This window comes from Macaca nemestrina, chromosome 1, assembly GCF_043159975.1.
Source record: "Macaca nemestrina isolate mMacNem1 chromosome 1, mMacNem.hap1, whole genome shotgun sequence".
Taxonomy (NCBI): domain Eukaryota; kingdom Metazoa; phylum Chordata; class Mammalia; order Primates; family Cercopithecidae; genus Macaca; species Macaca nemestrina.
Window position 1 is genome coordinate 138,357,941 of NC_092125.1, and position 20,529 is coordinate 138,378,469.

General features: G+C 45.5%; 1 protein-coding gene across 2 annotated transcripts in view; it reads left to right on the forward strand.

Annotated features, from left to right (window-relative positions):
* Positions 1 to 274: 274 nt before the first annotated feature.
* LOC105485418 (calponin 3) overlaps positions 275 to 20,529 on the forward strand; it is a 35,093-nt gene continuing 14,838 nt past the window's right edge. Inside the window, exon 1 of one of the 2 annotated variants that reach the window (XM_011747775.3) lies at positions 275 to 573. In XM_011747775.3, coding sequence (XP_011746077.1) covers positions 517 to 573 — 57 coding nt within the window. In that variant the 5' untranslated portion in view covers positions 275 to 516. Of the gene's footprint in view, positions 574 to 1,663; positions 1,815 to 20,529 lie in introns of those variants that run through there. The other variant, XM_011747774.3, reaches the window with a different exon arrangement.

Genomic DNA, 20,529 nt, shown 5'->3' on the forward strand with positions numbered 1-20,529 from the left:
AAGCCCCCAGGCGCCCTGCCTAGCCCGGGGGCGGGGCCGCCTTGCCGCCGACCCCGGTGGCGTGAGGGCTGGGGCTGGGGCGGGGGCCGCGTACCGCGCGGAGAGAAAGCGGGAGGGAGAGCGGCCCCCGCGGCCCTTCAATTGGCCGCACCGCCCCTCGGCGCAGAGGCGGGAGGAGGCGGCCCTCCATTGGTCGGGCCCGGCGGCCAATCCCCGAGGGCCCAGGCGGAGGCGGGGGCGGCCGGTGGGGAACCGCGGTGCGGGCGGGGAGCAAGGCGGGCGGCGAGCTAGGCAGCCAGGAGCTTTGGAGCGGACCTCGAGGCTCTGCGGCACACAGTCGGACCCAGTCGCCCAAGCACCGCCCGCGCCCCGCGGCCGCGACAGTCTCCTGCGCCGCCCAGAGGAGGGAGTTCCGAGCATCCCCCGCGGCGGCCACTCCTCGGGGCCAGGAGCGGGGAAGCGAAGTGCGAGAGACCCCGGACCCCAGCGCAGCCTCTTCCCGCCGCCCTAACCACCATGACCCACTTCAACAAGGGCCCTTCCTACGGGCTCTCGGCCGAGGTCAAGAACAAGGTACGCCTGGCTCGGGCGGGCGCGGGGACCCCCGGGGCGAGGGGTGCAAAGCGCGCCCGGGCTCCCTTGGGCTAGCCTGGCGCTGGGCCGTACTTCGTTCGCCCCTCGCGCTGTGGTTCACCCCTCTTTCCTGGAGAGGGGACGTCGAGGCGGCGCGAGCGTCGCTGCCTGTCCCGGTTGCGTCCCGTCCCCGGGCTCGCGGGGCCGGCTCCCGGGCACCCGCCTGGCTTTGTTCCCGCGCCATGGGACGGGACTAGTGGCTGGCGGTGGGTTCCCGGGCGCCTGGAGTCCCGCGGAGCCGGCCTTTCCGGCTGCGAGGGTCTCTGGGGCCGTTTGGTGGTTGCAGGACGCGCCCTCCGGGAAGGGGGCGCTCCTGCGTGGCCACTCGCCCTTAGGCGGAGCCCGTCCGCGCGGCCAGGGACCCGGCGAGCCGCTGCCGCAGCCCCCGCCATCTACCCGGGCCCCGGGTGCTGGCGGACCCCGCACCTCCCCACGGGGAGAGAGACCGCCCACTGTCCCGCCGACCCCAGGGCCCCCCGAGGAACGGGAGCCGGTCCAGGACCCATCGTAGTCTCCGATCCCGGTGCCTGGGAGGCATTTGGAGGCCGATTGCTGCTGCTGCCGCTGCCGCTGCTGCTGCTGTTGCTCTTGCGGGAAATGGAGACAAAGCCTGAGCGCGCCACTGTGCGAGCGATGTCTGCTTAGGCTTGAGACTTTTTATAAAACACTGAGAAGTTTGTAGTACATTAGACTTTCACGACATAAAGGAGTATTTTTGTGGGTTGCTTTTGTTTAGGGCTTGTTTGCCGAGGCGGCTTATAGTTTGGAGCGATTGGGATTTGGTGACGCTCAGCTTTGCTACTGAGCCCAAGAATGCGTTAGGTTTATCTTTGGGACTTTTGGCCTGGGAAAGAGATGAGAGGCGTCCCCCTCCCCAAATCCTCTCCTTCCTTCCTCCCTCCCTGCATTCCAAGCCCATGACATCAGGGGTTTCTAGGGGGAGAGACCAGCCAATCGGCGCGGAACTGCGCACAGAACGCTCATTGTCTCTTTTCTGCTGTTCTGGCCAAAGCGCCACAAAGGAGGGCTGCTGTGGTTTAATTCCCATTAACCTCCCGGGAGCCCAAGCATGTCAGGATTGCCACCGCACCGTCCGACCGCTGGTGGAAGGCACTGGCATTGTCAGAGCTGGAACATCCCGGGGCTGTGGGGGTAGGCGGTGTGAAGCGAATTATGTTGAGGTAATGAAGCGCACCGTTGTCAAACCCCAAGGGAGAGTTGTGGCTCTTGTCTCCCGCTGTTAGTCTGCACATCATACCGTCTTTGAAGCAAAGGGTTGATTTTAGTCTCTGTATCTAAAGTTGAAATGTTTAGGTCCTTTACTTTTTCAAACGTCTTGCCCGTGTTGGACAACAGTTTGCTAAACAGTTTTTTTAAGAGCAGAAAGGTGAGTGGTGTATGATTGAATGCAAACCTCACCAACTGAAAAGTTTGTAACAAGTTAATTGTTCCCTTCCTTCCAGGGTTTACAAACCGAACTTTAGGAAACTTTTCAGAGGAACGGGCATGTCCAAAACGTTGGACGTGTTGTGAGACTTTTTGGCCTGGTTGTGCACATTCATTGTAATTCCCCCCAGTGATTCTTGGTTGGCAGCAGTTGAGTCTCTTTACTACCTTTTGCATTGTAAATGAGGTACTGATAACGTTGGCAGCTCTTCAAGTGACTTACTTTTCTTGGATGTTAATAATATTCATGCTAATTTCTTTTTTGCTGACTAATGTAGCAGCTTCTGCCGTTTTCCTGCTTAATACTGAGCAGACTCAAGGAAATGCATGCACAGGCCAGATCACTGTAATTATTATAAATGTTTAAAAACAGTAAAACCTCAGTTTTTAGAACATTTGGAAAGTTAGTTAGTAAAGCTGTGGATTTATCCCTTTAAGCACCAAACCCATTTTTTAATAGCCCGTTTCATTTTTGTAGTCCTTTCAGACAGTATTCTTTCATAGGAATTCTTTTCATCTTAACAGCAGAGCAGTCCTGTAAGGTGAGGAGGATTGCTGGGATTATCCAACATCATTTACAGATCAGTACACTGAAGCTCAGAAAGATTTGCTCAAGGTCACAGAAGTTGGACTGTTCTAAGAATTTTAACTCTAAAAGCGATGTCTTAGTTGAGTGAAGTACTTAGGGATGTTCTACAGAAGACTCTGCTGTCTGTCGCCTTCCCCCCCACCTTTTTTTTTTTTGTTGAGACGGAGTCTTGCTCTGTCGCCCAGGCTGGAGTGCAGTGGCAGGATTTCAGCTCACTGCAACTTTCGCCTCCCGGGTTCAAGCGATTCTCCTGCCTCAGCCTCCCAAGTAGCTGGGATTACAGGCACCTGCCACCACACGCGGCTAATTTTTGTATTTTTTAGTAGAGACAGGGTTTTGCCACGTTGGCCAGGCTGGTCTCCAACTCCTCACCTCAGGTGATTTCCTCCTGCCTTAGCCTCCCCACATGCTGGGATAACAGGTGTGAGCCACGGCGCCCAGCCCTTCCCCCCATTTTTGCTACCCACCTGTCACTTCTTGACATTGTGATTATTTATGTGATACTGTTTCTGATCTGTTCTGGACCTGGGAATCAAATTAGCCGTGTTTGCTAGGCCTTTGTATGAGATGCTACATTCTGATGGAGTCCTCAGGACTCCCGGGTGAAAGGTGGGTATATGCAAAAGTGACATTGCGTGGTTTGACACTTTTTGATTCCTTCCTGCTTTTTCTTTATTGCATAATTGATACATTGCTTGAATGCTAGATTTCCCCCATCCACCCCTAAATCTCACTTAACAAAGAAGTATAGAAACATCCTGGGGAGACAATGTGGAGGGGACCTAGGAGTCTAGCATATGTGAGTTCTAGTCCCCGTTCCGCCACTTCCTGCCTTCTGTGATGCTGGGCAAGCTACCTGACATCTCTCTCCTAGTTTGTCATCTGTAGAATGGGGGAAAACAATAGTTACCACCCCTAAACACCATGTTGTGGAAATGTGTCTGGCTTATATTCAGTACTCAGTGACTGTATTGTGCTATTAGCTCTTAGTAGCAAAAAATTAGTTATTGGTATTATATTTCTAAGATATTTATGTCCCTGCCTCTTTAAGTAGTTGGTTTGTATTAATACCTTTTGGTCTTGTTATATAATATTCTAGCTGTAAAAGCAGTTCATCAGTGAATTGAGGATGTCTCTGATTTTAAATACTTTAATCAGTAAAATTTCAGGGAAAAATCTTTAAGACATTTGATTGATAAGATGATAATACATGGCAGAACACACAAACTTACTTTCTTTAATAGGCAAGAAGATGTGTGAAAACAGCCTAAAAAAAAGAAAAACCCTAAGAATTCCAGTCTTTCAGCGTGGAATACGAACAACGTTTCTTTAATAACAAAGAAAAAAATGACACCAAATGATCAATAACTTGTAGTTTACAAAAACTATCAGAGAGTAAAAGGGTCAGGGAAAATGCAGACACTGGTGTATGGATGGTTCGATGGAGGATGGAAACACTCGTAAAGTAATGGGCCCTACAGGTATTCTACAGGTTGAGCCAGGCCCTTGAATGCATCTTGGGAACCAAAATGAAAAGTGAAACAATTCTGTGCCTCATAAACCATGAAAAAATATAACAGGTACTCAAGGGAAGCACAGCATTTCCTGGCAAAATGTTGGAGTGGGGGTAGTTTCCCGTAAATTTGGACGGGAAAAGAGGACGCAGTGAAGCATGTCTTCATCAGACTTGGAGTAAATGCCGCAGGAACCTTTCTTACAGGTCTCAGGGAAAGTGGAAAAAATAAATTGACGAATGGGGAGCTGAAATAATCTTACCTCGGTATGTTTTTTTGGGAGGAGGCTAACTGAAATATTAAGAAGCATGGAATTGGAATGCACATTCTTCCAGTCTTCTGCCCCCCTGGAATGTCTGATTTGAGCAAAGCAGCTTCCCACGGGATCTTCTTGGTTACAAAATGGTATTTCTCAACACCTAAAAACCATCTTGAAAGGCTTATTACCAAAATCGTTGGTTGTTGAAGTTAATCATATAGTAATAATTGGACAGGACCAGTGTCCGCGGAGTCCTCCCAGCCTGTTTGCCGGCTGCGCTTCAGACGCACAGCTGCTCTGAGGGTACTTCTGGTAAGAGTAACCCAGGGTGACCCAGCTGTGAATTATACCCGAAGGTGGGTTGCCTTGTCTTGCTGGTAGAGCACCAGAATCTTGGTAAAAATGTGTTGGTGGGCTTAGCTTTTTTCTTTTTAATCTTGAAAGTTCAGAAATTGGTTTTTAATTAAAATATTTTTTTGTTTGCTTATTATCTGTCTCTTCCCACCAGAGATAAAGCTGTCTTATTCACGGGTGTGTCTCAAGATCGATATTTTAGAATATAGTTTGGCACATAGCTTGTGCTCAATAAATATTTGAATGTTTGTTGATTTAATGAATGTATTCATCAGGAATAGATTTTGCTACCTCTAGACATAAGAAGTTAGAAATTAACTCTGTAGTCTAAGATAATTCTGTAGTACAGTGTGATGATTTTGAAGGATGTGGTTAAAAAGAAAATATTCTAAAAACTATTTTATTTTTTTATCTCACTATGTTGCCCAGGTTGGTTCTTGAACTCCTGGCCTCAAGTGATCCTACTGCCTTGGCCTGTTAAAGCACTGGGATTACAGGTGTGAGCCACCATTCCTAACCCTGTTTTTCTTAAGTAGTTAAATAGTTAATATTACATTGAAATTTTTCATCTTTGCTGCTGATTTTGGGATTATCTCTTAAGATAGATATTTTGACTGGGCTCTTAGACTTCCAAGTTAGGAATGGTAGAGGTGTCCTCTGCAAGGATTTGCCCAGTGCCTGCATTTTCCTGAATACTGCTGGAGAAGGGGCCATTCAGCCAGGCCAAGGACTCTGCTCCTGGTACGAACCAGCCATTGCCGTTGGTCTGCTTTAGTTTTTGTTTTCCTGTCTTGACCAAAACAGATAAATAAGATACACTTTGCTGAAGCGACAAGAGGTACTATGCTTCCTCTTTAAAATGCTCAGCCTTATTTACTCTGGAGTTTTAACGAGGATTATTATCAGGCTCACTGATTTTTTACAGTCTAACATTTGTGGAAATTGTTCTGTCTCTAGCCACTCTTGTAGATTTCAGAAACAATCTTGACAATGATGACATTGCTAATACTACCATCAACAGAGGTATAGGCTTTTTTTTTTTTCCCTATGCCTGTTTCCCTTCCAGGTTGGGACATGAGGGTTAGTGTTTCCTGCCTCCTTTCCCTCTTCAACAGTGTGTTCTTAAAGCCATAAAGAATCTGATCTGCAGCATAAAAAAAGTAAGCACAATTGGATGGTTTTGGTTTTTCACCTGTCATTACCATTGTATTCAGGAGAGTGAGGAAATGCATTTTATTCGCTCTCTTTTTAATTTTTTTGAGATGGAGTCTCTCTCTGCTGCCCAGGCTGGAGTGCAGTCGTGCGATCTCAGCTCACTGCAACCTCCACCTCCCAGGTTCAAGCAATTCTCCTGGCTTAGCTTCCCGAGTAGCTGGAATTACAGGCACCTGCCACCACATCTGACTAATTTTTGTATTCTTAGTAGAGTTGGGGTTTCACCATGTTGGCCAGGCTGGTCTCAAACTCCTGACCTCAACAGATACACCTGCCTTGGTCTCCCAGAGAGCTGGGATTACAGGTGTGAGCAACTGTGCCCAGCCCTGCATTTTCTTTCTCAGTGAAACTAGGTGGTAGTTGGAGAAAGCTTGTCCTTAGAATTTGTTGGCAAGTTCCATTTAAATCTAGGCATTACCCTCCTGTAGCATATACCTTGTGCATTCGCTCTCTTTAACTCTGAACTTATTTTATAGCCCAAATGGGCTTTTAACTGTTATTCATGTGGACTTGTACCCTCAGATTTTTGTTAAGGATTCTTGGAACTCATAGGTAGATCCAGGTTGTTTGTGGGGACGAAGTTTATATAATTTTGGGGTCCTCATTATGGAAAATATATAAATATCTTTTAAGTTTTACAAAAACCTATAGCCATGTGAACCCTTTTGAACTTGAAGACTTCCCCATACCTGTCATACAAGGTTCTTGTCAGAGGGAGAGTAGAGCTTAGTGGTTAAGAACATGGACTGTGGGAACTGGGTTGGATTCCTGGTTCTGCATCTTACTGTGAACTTTGGCAAGTGACTTAACCTGCCTGTCTTGTCTGTAAAATGAGGCTATCATGATGCTCATCTTTATAGGGTTGTTGGGAGAAATAAGATAGATAATCCATGTAAAGTGTTTAGAATAATGCCTGGAATCAAAAGCCCACATTATGTAAATTTTAGCCATGGTTTTTCATTTGGAGACTGGTTCTCTGCTAATTAGGCTCAGTCTTGTGTTCTGAGCTGCTTTTCCCTTCTGGATGTTGATATTATTTCTAGAACTTTAATATTCATTCATGAATCTGTTTCTATCTGCCTGAGATTTCTGGTGGGTAGGGGACCATGACACCAAGCAATACTACTGTGTTTCATTTCTGTGTCAGGAATGTGATCTGCCCCAGAGTCCTTATCCAGGACTCCACCCCCAGGCAGCCTGTGAGGCGTTTCCACCGTGAAAGCACCAGGTCTGTAGATCTGCACCATTCTGTCCACGTTGCCCTTGGGGCTGAGGACTTCTCTGTAGAGCTGGAGGTCTTGCTTACTGGGCGTGGTTGTATTCTGCTTTTTCTAAGAGGTTGATTCCTTTTAAATAAGATACATCTTTCCTTTCTTGGTTTCAGACAGGGCTTGTATTCCTCCACAACTGGCTGGTTAACATATTTTCCTTCAAGTGTTTGAATTTGGCTTGCTTGAATCTGGAGGCTTTGAGTTTATGTGTTCTTATGAAGTCTCTACCTAGACCTGTGTGAAGCAAGTCCTTGAGTGGAGAAGACTAATTCCTAGTTTTCCCCCACAAGGTAGGGAGGGACCAGGAAAGTTCAGGGTGTGGGCGTGACTGTTGGGTGCTGTGTCTGCAGTGGGAAGGCCAGGGAATTGGAGGCATGAATGCAGAGAAAAGAGGAGGCCTTTTGTGCTTCGAAGGACTCTTCTGGGTGAGTTGTAACCTAAGCATTTATGGTTATTTCCCCTCTCCTGGAGAATTTTCCAGGGAACTCTAGCTGTGGAGTGGCCACACTGGGCGGGCTATGGCTTCATCATTGCTTCTTCCCGCCTCCACTGCCAAATGTTTGGACACTGATCTTTCTCCATTATCTGCAGCTTCTCACCCTTAATGTTACCCAGGCTCTACGAATGGATAGTGTGTGCTTCATTAGTGCACACTTCCCTGTCTCCTTTTGTTTCTTGTGGGAGGAAATAGGAGAGAAAACAATCAATACCATGTGTAGCAAGTCTCTGTCATGCTGTTGGTTAATTCAAACATGTGATTCCACTTTGAATGCAAAAATAGCAACAGCAATCATATTATGCTTCTAATCGAGTATAGAAATTATACGTACATTAGGCATCATCTTGTGAGCTTGCTGTGGTCCTTGGCCCTTAGCAGCTGAGCTGGAATCCTAGGGCTGCTCTTGGGAGTCACCTATGGCTAGATGCCTTCCCCTGAATGGTCCCATTCTCTACTCTGAATACTGGGGTGCATTTGTTTCTGGATTTTCCTTATCTTTCTTCAAAGACTTGGATACTGTATTTTTAAAAAACCCCATCCCCACCTGTCCCCGCTTACACACACAAACACGCATTCTTTGCCAGCCAGATTTTCATTTCAAGGTTTCTTCCTCTCTGGGCTTTCCCCTGCTTCTTTTTCTTCTTTAGTGATACCCTTTCCTTCAGTCGGTCTTACATCACCTTCAAAAACATGCCTGTGGCAGAAGGTTAGTCTTCATATGGGCCAGTGGGAGAGTAAAAGTGTTTTTAGTCTAAAATAGCTCTGCTAAATATCTTACGAATTTTTTTTTGCTTGACAGTCTTGCTCTGTCACCTGGGCTGGAGTACAGTGGCGCGATCTTGGCTCACTGCAACCTCTACCTCCTGGGTTCACGCAATTCTCCTGCCTCAGCCTCCTGAGTAGCTGGGATTACAGGTGCACGCCACCATGCCCGGCTAATTTTTGTATTTTTAGTAGAGATGGGGTTTCACCATGTTGCCCAAGTGCGTCTCAAACTCCTGACCTTAAGTGATCCACCCATCTCAGCCTCCCAAAGTGTTGGGATTATAGGTGTGAGCCACAGCGCCTGGCCTTATTATGAACTTTTGAACTGTGCTGGCAACGCCCTTTGGAACTAAGGATTCCTATGGGCTTGTTTAAATCAATTCCTCCCACCCGCTGCTGACTTTTTTCTTTTCTTTTTTTTTTTTTTGTGACAGTCTCACTTTGTCACCCAGGCTGGAGTACTGTGGTGTGATCTCGGTTCATTGTAACCTCTGCCTCTCGGGTTCAGGTGATTCTCCTGCCTCAGCCTCCTGGATAGTTGGGACTACAGGCCTGTGCCACCCTGCCTGGCTAATTTTTTGTATTTTTGGTACAGACGGGGTTTCACTATGTTGGCCAGGCTGCATTTGAACTCCTGACCTCAGGTGATCTGCCTGCCTCGGCCTCCCAAAGTGCTGGGATTACAGGCATGAGCCACTGTGCCCGGCCCAATTAGTCCTTTCTACAGCTGGGCAATATATTCATGTGCATTAGTCTGATACGATGATATGGGTGGTGGGTACATGTGGATATATTGTCACATCTTCATGAGTTAAAAGGACTTTATGTTAAGCCAGAGTCTAAGCATCTTCAGGCAGATTGCATAGTTGCTGTGCTAAGGCTGTGTATAGTACAGAGAGTTCCTGTCTTTCAGCTTGGTTGTGGAGTAGGCATGGGGGAGCATCCAGTGATGGAAAAGACTTAGACTTGGAGCCAGATCTGGGTCCGAATCCCTGCTGAGCCCACAACCTTTGGACAAGTCATCTCTGCATGAAGACAGTACATCTACCTCAGGGTGCCATCTTCCTTTCTTATGAGAACCACTTCTCTTTATGCAAACAGTTCCAAAATAGAAGAGTAAATAAGTGAAAGTATCCTGTATGCCTTACCCCTACCCTAACTGCTTGTACTGCTTTGAATATTGTTCAACCATTTTGAAAACTGAATTATAGTCTGTGGTATGGGTTTCCACTGATTATTCACTGCTTCCCTACTGGTAGATATTTCCTTTAAAAGTACTTGTGTAGAAAAGTGTGTAACTTTTGACCTAACATTTAAATGTATTCAGGTATTACCAAATTGCTCTCCAAAAAAATTAGTTCCTACCAATGGTAAGAAAGAGGAGGAGGATCTTTTGATGTTAAGAAAAAAGTAACTTGTTTTAGTTTCTTTATTACCAAGTCATGAGTCACTGACATCTGTAATCCCTACTCCATCCCTCATCCCCAGCAGACTCAGGTGGGAGTTGGCAGTGGGATGGGATGAGGGCATCTCTTTTCACAAATTATTTGATAATAGCTTTTTAAACAGGAAGCTTGGCCAGGCATTGTGACTCACGCCTGTAACTCTAACACTTTGGGAGGCTGAGGTGGGAGGATCACCTGAGGTCAGGAGTTCGAGACCAGCCTGACCAACGTAGAGAAATCTCTTCTAAAAATACAAAATTATCCGGGCATGGTGGCGCATGCCTGTAATCTCAGCTGCTCAGGAGGCTGAGGCAGGAGAATCGCTTGAACCTGGGAGGCAGAGGTTGCAGTGAGCCGAGATTGCGCCATTGCAATCCAGCCTGTGCAACAAGAGCGAAATTCCATCTCAAAAACAAACAAAAAACCCAGGAAGCTTTAGGTAGCATTAAAATGATATCAAAATGGCTATCAAATCATGTCAAGCAAGTGGTTTTTAATGATATATTGAATTCAAAGGAGGAGATCTTTCCAGTATCTTGATTAGAATGGCCAGCAAAGCATAGATGGAAGGATAAGTGTTGACATTTATTGAGTTCTTACAACTTATGTGAATTAACTCATTGATTTTTCCCAGTAACCTTCTGATGTAAGTGCTGTTAATGATCTCTGGTTGGCAGGGAAGAAAACTGAAGCAGAGGAAACTTGGTGCATGGTGGAAATGGGCTTCTAACACCAAGCATTCTGCTTCTAGAGTCCTTGCTCCTAACCATTTTAATCTGAGGCCAGAGCTCAGGGAGAATTGACATCTTTCAAGAAGAGGGGGTACTGAGCCGGGAGAGGGCAGACCAGAACAAGAAGTCCCAGTATAAAGTCCTTTAACAAGAAGCTGGAGGAGGAGAGATTAGAGGGCCCGCCTGGAAAATACTAGGTGCTACAGAGAGGCCCAGAGGATGACTGGAGACAGTCATCTCCAGACATCCAGACATCCAGATGACTGGATTTGGCTACTGAGAAGTCACTGATGATCTTTTTTTTTTTTTTTTGAGACAGGATCTTCCTCTGTTCCCCACTCCCTGCAACCCCCCTCCCCCGTTTCCCCCCAGGTTGGAGTGCAGTGGCGTGATCTTGGCTCACTGCAGCCCTGACCTCCTGGGCTCAGGCAATCCTCCTGCCTCAGCCTCCCAAGTAGCTGGGACTACAGGCGTGCACTACCATGCCTGGCTAATTTTTTGTATTTTTTGTAAAGACAGGGTTTTACTGTGTTGCCCAGGCTGCACTGGTGATCTTTCGAGAGATCGTTGGTACAGCAAATTTCCAGGGGTTAGGAGAGGAAGTGAGGAAAGTGAGGAAATGGGTAGGCTTGGCATGAAATAAATGAGAAACAGGACATTGTATGAGGCTGGCAGCAGGTTCAATCAAAGATTTGCCATTTCAGGGAAGACAGGGTAGCCTGTGCCCATTGATGAACCAAGTAAAGGCAATAGCCCAAAACAGATGGTGGGTAGGGGCAAAGCAGAAGGGCAGGAGGGTCAGCGGGAAGAGAAGGGGCCCAGCTGGGAAGGGGAAGGGAAGAGGACCATGAAAATGCAGCACTGATGTGGAGAAGTCATCTTTTCATCTGAAGTAGGGGTGTCACTTTGCTCCTGACCTTATTATGCTGGGGCCACTGATGTCTGATGGAGAAGGGAGCAGGAATAGGAAGAGATGGCCCAGGCTGAGCCCTGCCTGTGAGTGCACTGCTGATTGGGCTGTCCCTTTGGAGCCTGGACGCTGGCTCACTCTCCTCTTTCCATTGGCCCTTGATCTGGAAGGGATGGGAAGTTGGGTTTATTTTGTAGAGCCTGGTTGTCTCTAGCAAGCCTTTACTGTATAATCTCCAAGAGACCTTTGTGTTGGGGCATAGCACTCTGATGGAAGATGTAATGCTTTCAGGGGAACTTACATTCCCTCATCCATGCTCTCAGATTGCATTACAATTATGTAAAATATGGAGTTTACCTTTACTGTCGATGTAAAGGGTCCCCTGTGACCTCATCATAAGATCCTTGCAGACTTCAGGACTGGAAAGGGGAAACCATGTTCAGACTGACTTCCTTTTAGAGGAACTCTGAATCTTGTAGTTGATTATGTCCCTCTTTGTCTTGGTGTTTAAGATGCTTGGACTTCAGTTTGCATCCAACCTATCTTTGGCTGTTACCTGTGTAGGACTTGGTGGCATGCAGGTGTGTGAGCCTTCCCTCTGACTTCATCTTTTTTTCACACATCCTCATTAAAAGCAAAATGAACCTAATGGCTTTTTACTTAGGGTCTCAAAAAGTACAAAATATCTTTGTATGCTATTTCATAAGGCACAGTATGAATATTTTTAAAAGAAGGATATGGGACCAGCCTGGGCAACATAGGGAGACCCCATCTCTACAAAACATTTTTTAAAAAGTAGCTGTGGTGGCACATGCCTGTAGTCCTAGCTACCTGGGAGGCTGAGGCGGAAGGATTGCTTGAGCCTGGGAGGTTGAGGCTTCAGTGAGCTATGATCATGCCACTGCACTCCAGCCTGGGTGACAGAGCAAGACTGTCTCAAAAAAAGAAAAAAAAAAGAAAAAAAAAAAAGAAAATGGGAAATTCTATCCTACTTTTTAACGGAAATGTCATATTTTCTCATTTTCATTGGGGAAAAAATGGTGCTCTTTTGCACAGTTAACATATCTGTAAGATTCCATCAGCATCTATCCCATGTTTAAAATTAGATGTTTCCTCTCTGTTCATAGCTGGTTGTGTAAAGCCACCTTTCTCAAATGGACAGACTCCACTGTAGTAAGCAAAACAGCATTTGCAATCTGAGATCTAGACCTGGATCTAGACTCCAGGAGGAGTTCCAGATTTACTAAGGCTGACCCAAAGGGCTGAGATCCCTTTTCTCCTCGGCCCGCTTTCATGCCTTGTGCCAACAATAACCCTCAGTAAAGGAGCTGCGTGGTGTTTTGACTCAGTTTTGGGGTTGGCAGATGGGAGCATGGAGATGAGTGTGATCAGTGATCTGTGAGATGATCCCCAGGCTGGTTGAGACCAGTTCCTTCTCAGAACAATACAGCGAACTTTTGGGACAATGACGTTGAGGTGGATTTCTTGCCTTCCTGGAGTCACAGTAGACTGTGAGGCTCGTCCTGTGGAGCAGGCTTGCTGAAGAGTTGACGAGGAGTGAGTGTACATTCTGAAACTACAGAAAAGTTGCAAACATGTCATGTGCCTTGTCGTTTTGGAAAGACAAATGACAGCTCTTCAGTGTTACCCATGCTCCTGACTCAAGGGTTATTTTGGAGGCACCTAGAGGTCCTGCTGAAGAGACAGTGCTTGATAATCTGGAGAGTGGCAAAGAGCCGATACCTACAAATGCGGGAATGAGTTTGTTAGACTCTTACATATTCTAGTGGTGAGACAAAGAAAACAAACACTTGAGGAACATCTCTATTTTCACCTCTTTGACCTGTGGGGCTTCAGCTAAGATCCCCTTTCAGCAAAATCTCTACAGATCTCTAAAATTCAAGACCCGGCTGGCCTCCTTCCCAGTGAGAGAATGTTCTCCAACAAGCTTTCTTGGAGGTCATCTCTTCCTGCCTGTGCTTCACTGGCACTCAAAACATGGTATTTTTCCATGCCTGTTTGCTTCTTGTCCATCTCTCGGGAACTTCTATGTATATTTTCCTGGTCTGTCCTCTGTGTGTCATTCAGAATAAATCAACTCCCTCTTCTATATAACTTCCATCTAAATATTTAGATGGGAGCTAACCTGCCTCTCCTGAACTTCCAGGTCATATGTAGCCACTCCTGGCTAGCCAGTTTCTCATAATAGGCTGTATTTGGTTTTTCTAATCCTTTCACCACCTAGTTTACTCCTTCTAGTAACTGATGTCAGCTTATCATTGTCACCTTTCAGAATGCATCACTCAGAATTGATCATAGTATTGCTACAGATATGGTTTAACCTACCAGAGTACACTGGGATTGTTAACTGACTTCCTTTGATTACAAAGCTTTAGCTCCTTCTGTTTTAACCAACAGAATCACTTGGTGAGGTAGACAAGGTAACTCTGTGTAGAAGAAAGATTCTAATCCTTGCTTCGTCCAATGAACTTTTCCTGTCTATAAAGTATGGTGGTGATCACTCTGGGAGGTTTATGGCTCACATGAACTCCCATGCGCACCGTTTCTTATAAATAATGCTTTCCTTGGTTACCTCATGGGGCTGTTTTGATTTAAACAAATAACCAATACTATTTTATAAAGAATTGTATAACTATGCAGATCAAGATAGTGTTGGCTTTTTAACTCACTCAAGTCACTGAGTAAGCATTACTAGTTCTAAAACTTTGGGGCAGGAGTTTACATAGATTTTGAATAAACTGTGTATTAATGTAAGAAAGAGCCTTCTGATTCCCAGTTTCCTTAATAAGTATGCCCAGTAGTTTCCAAATCATTAACGACCAGAACAGAAGAGGACACATCTAAATCCAAACATTGAGGTACACATCACCATGAGTTTCTTCTGCCGTGACATAATCAGCACAGTGGGCATGGTGTTCCTTCTGACTGTACCCTACTTCAAGGGTTACTAAACTGGACTTCAGGAGTGCCCTAGACATAAGGAACTTTTATCAGAAAGTAATGCAGTTATATCCCTAGTGGGCCATCTAATACCAGATTGGCAGATTGAGGAGATGTGACGCCCATAAAAGGCAGTGACATTCAAATGCAGATGCCTTTCCGAAACAAGATAGATATTTAAATCTTAGGCATTTCCCTAGGCTGGTAATCCTGTCAGTGGGTGAAAAATCATGGATTGAGTGCCTACTGTGTATCAGGCATGGGCATGAGGGGTACTAAAATGAACAAGAGCCTGTCCTCCCCTCCAGGAGGGGACATGGGCAGGTGTTCTTGGACATGCCTGTGTGTCCATGCAGCCCTGGTGATGGCTGCCCTTCCCCCTGAGTGCTTGCACACTCTCTCCCCAGGAGTCCACTCTAGGAAGGGCACCTGCCAGGCTCTTCAGCCAGTAATAGATTCTTGCCTTCTGGGTGGGGATGGGGCGGGAGCAGGCCTCCCTCTAGGTTCCTGTTACTACTGTTTGCCAAAGCTTCTCTCATAGTGAGCTGCTTGATATGCACTTCTTTGTTACTTGTTGTTTCTGAGTCTAGATTCTTCTGAGAATCCAGTGTCTATACTTGTTCCCTCCTTGTTTAGATTTGAACTTTCAAAAATCCACTTTAAACTATGTGTGTTCTAAGCTTTATGGTCTAAAGGTCATTTTCTAGACAGAGAAGACAAAATTGACATTCTGTTTGCTCTGCATCTTTCTATACTCTTTGCTTTAGGCACTGGACCAGCTCCTCTTTAATTTTATGTATATATGTATATAAAATTTTTTTTTTGAGACGGAGTTTCACTCTTGTTGCCCAAGCTGGAGTGCAGTGGCGTGATCTCGGCTCACTGCAAAAACCTCCGCCTCCTGCGCACAAGCGATTCTCCTGCCTCAGTAGCTGAGATTACAGGCGCTACGGGCGTGTGCCACCACGCCCAGCTAATTTTTTGTATTGTTAGTAGAAACGGGGTTTCACCATGTTAGCCAGGCTGATCTCGAAGTCCTGACCTCAGGTGATCCGTCTGCCTTGGCCTCCCAAAGTGCTGGGATTACAGGCGTGAGCCACTGCGCCTGGCTTATTTATATTTTTTTGAGACAGGGTCTCCATCTATTGCTCAGGCTGGACTGATAGTAGCATGATCTCAGCTCACTGCAGCCTTGACTTCCCAGGCTCAAGTGATCCTCCCACCTCAGCCTCCCAAGTTGCTGGGACCACGGGTGTCTGCCATAGTGAGACAGGGTCTCACTATGTTGCCCAGGCTAGCCTCAAACTCCTGGACTCAAGTGATCCTCCAGTGTTGGCCTCCCAAATTGCTGGTGTGAGCCACTGCACCCATCCTAGTTATTTTTAAAGCTTTAATTTCTTGTCAGTCTCACAGTATTTGTATATTGAGTCATAATGTTTTTGTATGTACCTGATTATAGACATTTGGAGGGAAAAAATTTGTGCTAGTTGGTGCCATGTGCTGATACCTTGATCTGAAGATACAGTTGGACCTCTGAGAGGAGGACCTGGCTTTAAAATGCTCCTGGACTTAACTCAGCCGTAGTTTACATCTTGGGTGATATGTGCGATTGAGGAGAAAGCGGAGGAGATGTCTGGTGAGTAGTGTATTGCTAAGAATAGACCTGTGATGATTTGTAGAATTAGGCAGGCTGCAAGAAGTGAGCCGAAGTTTCATCATATGGAAAGGTTAGATGGGGTGGGTAAATCAATGAGGGAACGGTTGATTATTTTTATGATTGGGTTGGATTTGCGTATTGGAATCATTAGTGCTTTTATAGTTGAAGTACAACGATGGTTTTTCATATCATTGGTTATGGTTGGAGTCCATATGGAAGCAATGGCATATATTTTATTTACATTGAGTGTATTGTTAGTTATGGGATTTGTGGGTTTTTCTTCTAAGCCTTCTCCTATTTACGGGGGTTTAGCGTTAATTGTTAGTGGTGTGGTTGGTTGTGTGATTATTTTAAATTGTGGGGGGGCTTATATGGGCTTGATAATGTTTTTGGTTTATCTGGGGGGTATAATAGTTGTTTTTGGTTATACTACAGCGATGGCTATTGAAGAATATCCTGAGACATGAGGTTCAGGTACGGCTGAACCATCCGCTACCTCCACGCTAATGGTGCCTCCATGCTCTTCATCTGTCTTTTCCTACACATGGGTCGAGGCCTCTACTATGGCTCATACCTCCTCCTAGAAACCTGAAACATTGGTGGTGTACTCCTTCTTATAACCATAACAACAGCTTTCATAGGCTACGTCCTCCCATGAGGCCAAATATCATTCTGGGGAGCAACGGTAATCACACATTTACTATCTGCAATCCCATATATCGGAACCAATCTCGTTCAGTGAATCTGAGGTGGATATGCCATTGATAGCCCCACTCTCACACGATTCTTCACCTTACACTTTATCCTACCCTTCATCATCGTCGCCCTCACAACCGTACACTTACTATTTCTACACGAAACAGGATCAAACAACCCCTGCGGAATCTCCTCCAACTCAGACAAAATCGCCTTCCACCCCTACTACACAATTAAAGACATCCTAGGCCTAGTTCTCCTTCTCTTCATCCTAGCAATACTAGTACTATTCTCACCTAATCTTCTAAACAACCCAGACAACTATATTCCAGCCGACCCACTAAACACCCCTCCACATATTAAGCCAGAGTGATATTTCCTATTCGCATACGCAATCCTACGATCTGTCCCCAACAAACTAGGAGGCGTATTAGCACTCTTCCTATCAATCCTCATCCTAGCAGTCATCCCCATACTCCACAAATCCAAACAACAAAGCATAATATTCCGCCCACTCAGCCAGTTCCTATTCTGACTCCTAATCACAATCCTATTAACTCTCACTTGAATTGGAAGCGAACCAATAACCCAACCCCTCATCATTATTGGCCAAATAGCATCCATAATATACTTTATTACAATTCTAATCCTAATACCACTGGTCTCCATAATCGAAAACAACCTACTCAAGTGAACTTGCCCTCGTCGTATAAATTAATACGCTGGCCTTGTAAACCAGAAATGAAACATCCTTCCTAGGGCAGTCAGAAAGAAAGTACCTAACTCCACCACCAGCACCCAAAGCTGGCATTCTGACTTAAACTACTTTCTGTATTCTTATGTTGTATGGGCCTTACAATGTAACTCTAACACTAACCTACTTGTAATGCTACTATGTAATTCGTGCATTACTGCTAGCCAACATGTATAATATATAGTACTATATATGCTTGACTGTACATAGCACATGCTATTACATATCAACTTAATATTCTTGAAAAACATGCTTACAAGCAAGAACTCTAATGAACACTTCAACAATGACACATAACATGGCTTCTCCAAGTCTAAATCCTCCTCACCACGAATACCAACCGAACCAGCTAATGTCAGCCGTCCATAGTACATTAAATCGTTCATCGCACATAGCACATATTCATTAAATAATCCTTCTCACCACGGATGCCCCCCCTCACTTAGGGGTCCCTTGTTCACCATCCTCCGTGAAATCAATATCCCGCACAAGAGTGCTACTCTCCTTGCTCCGGGCCCATAACTCGTGGGGGTAGCTATACTTGAGCTGTATCCGGCATCTGGTTCTTACCTCAGGGCCATAATAATCAAGATCGCCCACACGTTCCCCTTAAATAAGACATCTCGATGGATCACGGGTCTATCACCCTATTAACCAGTCACGGGAGCTCTCCATGCATTTGGTATCTTTTATCTCTGGTCCGCACGCAACCCCATCGCAGAATGCTGACTCCCACCACATCCCGTCCTGAATGCGCCTGTCTTTGATTCCTAGTACATGCAGTTGTTGATCGCACCTACGTTCAATATTCTAGCTCCACACAAGTTCCAACAAGGTGTTATTTAATTCATGCTTGTAGGACATACCAGTAACCAATTCCGCGACACCACTCCTACCATACCACAAAACCACAATAAAATTTCACCAACCCCCCCCACCCCCATCTCCGACCTTCGTCCAAAACCCACTTTTGCCAAACCCCAAAAACAAAAGTCTTAATATGTCCGACCAGAGCTTGTATTTTCATCTTTTAGGTGTGCACAACTCTAACTGCCATCCCCTCAACTAATATTTACTTCACTAAGCACTCTTAACACCAACCCACAACAGGCTTTCTTCCCCACAACCCGAAAGAAACCACCCCACAACTACGCTCACACCTCCGTTTATGTAGCTTAAACCCACTTAAAGCAAGACACTGAAAATGCCTAGATGGGTTTGCACACCCCATAAACAAATAGGCTTGGTCCTGGCCTTTCTATTGGCTCTTAGCAAGATTACACATGCAAGCATCCCCATCCCAGTGAAGACGCCCTACAAATCATCATGACCAAGAGGAGCAAGCAACAAGCACGCACACGCAGCTCAAAACGCTTTGCCTAGCCACACCCCCACGGGAGACAACAGTGACAAATATTTAGCAATAAACGAAAGTTTAACTAAGCTATGCTATATTAAGGGTTGGTTAATTTCGTGCCAGCCACCGCGGTCACACGATTAACCCTAGCTAATAGAGATCGGCGTAGAGGGTGTTTAAGATCTGACATAATAAAGCTAAACTCCATCTAAACTGTAAAACCCTAGCTGATGTAAAATAAACTACGAAAGTGGCTTTAAAACTTCTGAACACACAATAGCCAGGACCCAAACTGGGATTAGACACCCCACTATGCTTGGCCCTAAACCTCAATAGTTAAATAACAAAACTACTCGCCAGAATACTACAAGCAACAGCTTGAAACTCCAAGGACTTGACGGTGCTTTACACCCCCCTAGAGGAGCCTGTTCCATAATCGATAAACCCCGATCCACCCCACCCTCTCTTGCTTAGCCTATATACCGCCATCTTCAGCAAACCCTGATGAAGGTTACAAAGTGAGCGCAAACGCCCCCCCCCGCAAAAACGTTAGGTCAAGGTGTAGCCCATGAGACGGTAAAAAATGGGCTACATTTTCTATCTCAGAAAACTCCACGAAAACTCTTATGAAATCTAAGAGTCCAAGGAGGATTTAGCAGTAAATTAAGAATAGAGTGCTTAATTGAACCAGGCCATAAAGCACGCACACACCGCCCGTCACTCCCCTCAAATATACTTAAGGAACATCTTAACTAAACGCCCTAATATTTATATAGAGGGGATAAGTCGTAACACGGTAAGTGTACTGGAAGGTGCACTTGGATAAATCAAGGCATAGCTTAATATAAAGCATCTGGCTTACACCCAGAAAATCTCAATATTATTTGATTGCCTTGAGCCAATACTAGCCCTAAGCATAACCAACACTAATACCAAACCAACATACACTAAATCATTCACCTACACAAAGTATAGGCGATAGAAATTTTAATCTGGCGCTATAGATACAGTACCGTAAGGGAAAGATAAAAAAATCACTCAAGCACAAAATAGCAAGGATTAACTCCTGTACCTTTCGCATAATGGATTAGCTAGAAACAATTTCACAAAGAGAACTACAAGCCAAATTCCCCGAAACCAGACGAGCTACCCAAAAACAGCTAAAAGAGCGCACCCATCTATGTGGCAAAATAGTGGGAAGATTTCTGGGTAGAGGTGAAAAGCCTATCGAGCCTGGTGATAGCTGGTTATCCAAGACAGAATCTTAGTTCGACCTTAAGCTTACCTACAGAACCACCTAATCCCCCTGTAAGCTTAATTGCTAGTCTAAAGAGGGACAGCTCTTTAGACACTAGGAAAAAACCTTACAGAGAGAGTAAAAACCCCAATTACCATAGTTGGCCTAAAAGCAGCCATCAATTAAGAAAGCGTTCAAGCTCAACATCAACTACCCCAAAAATACCAAACACATAA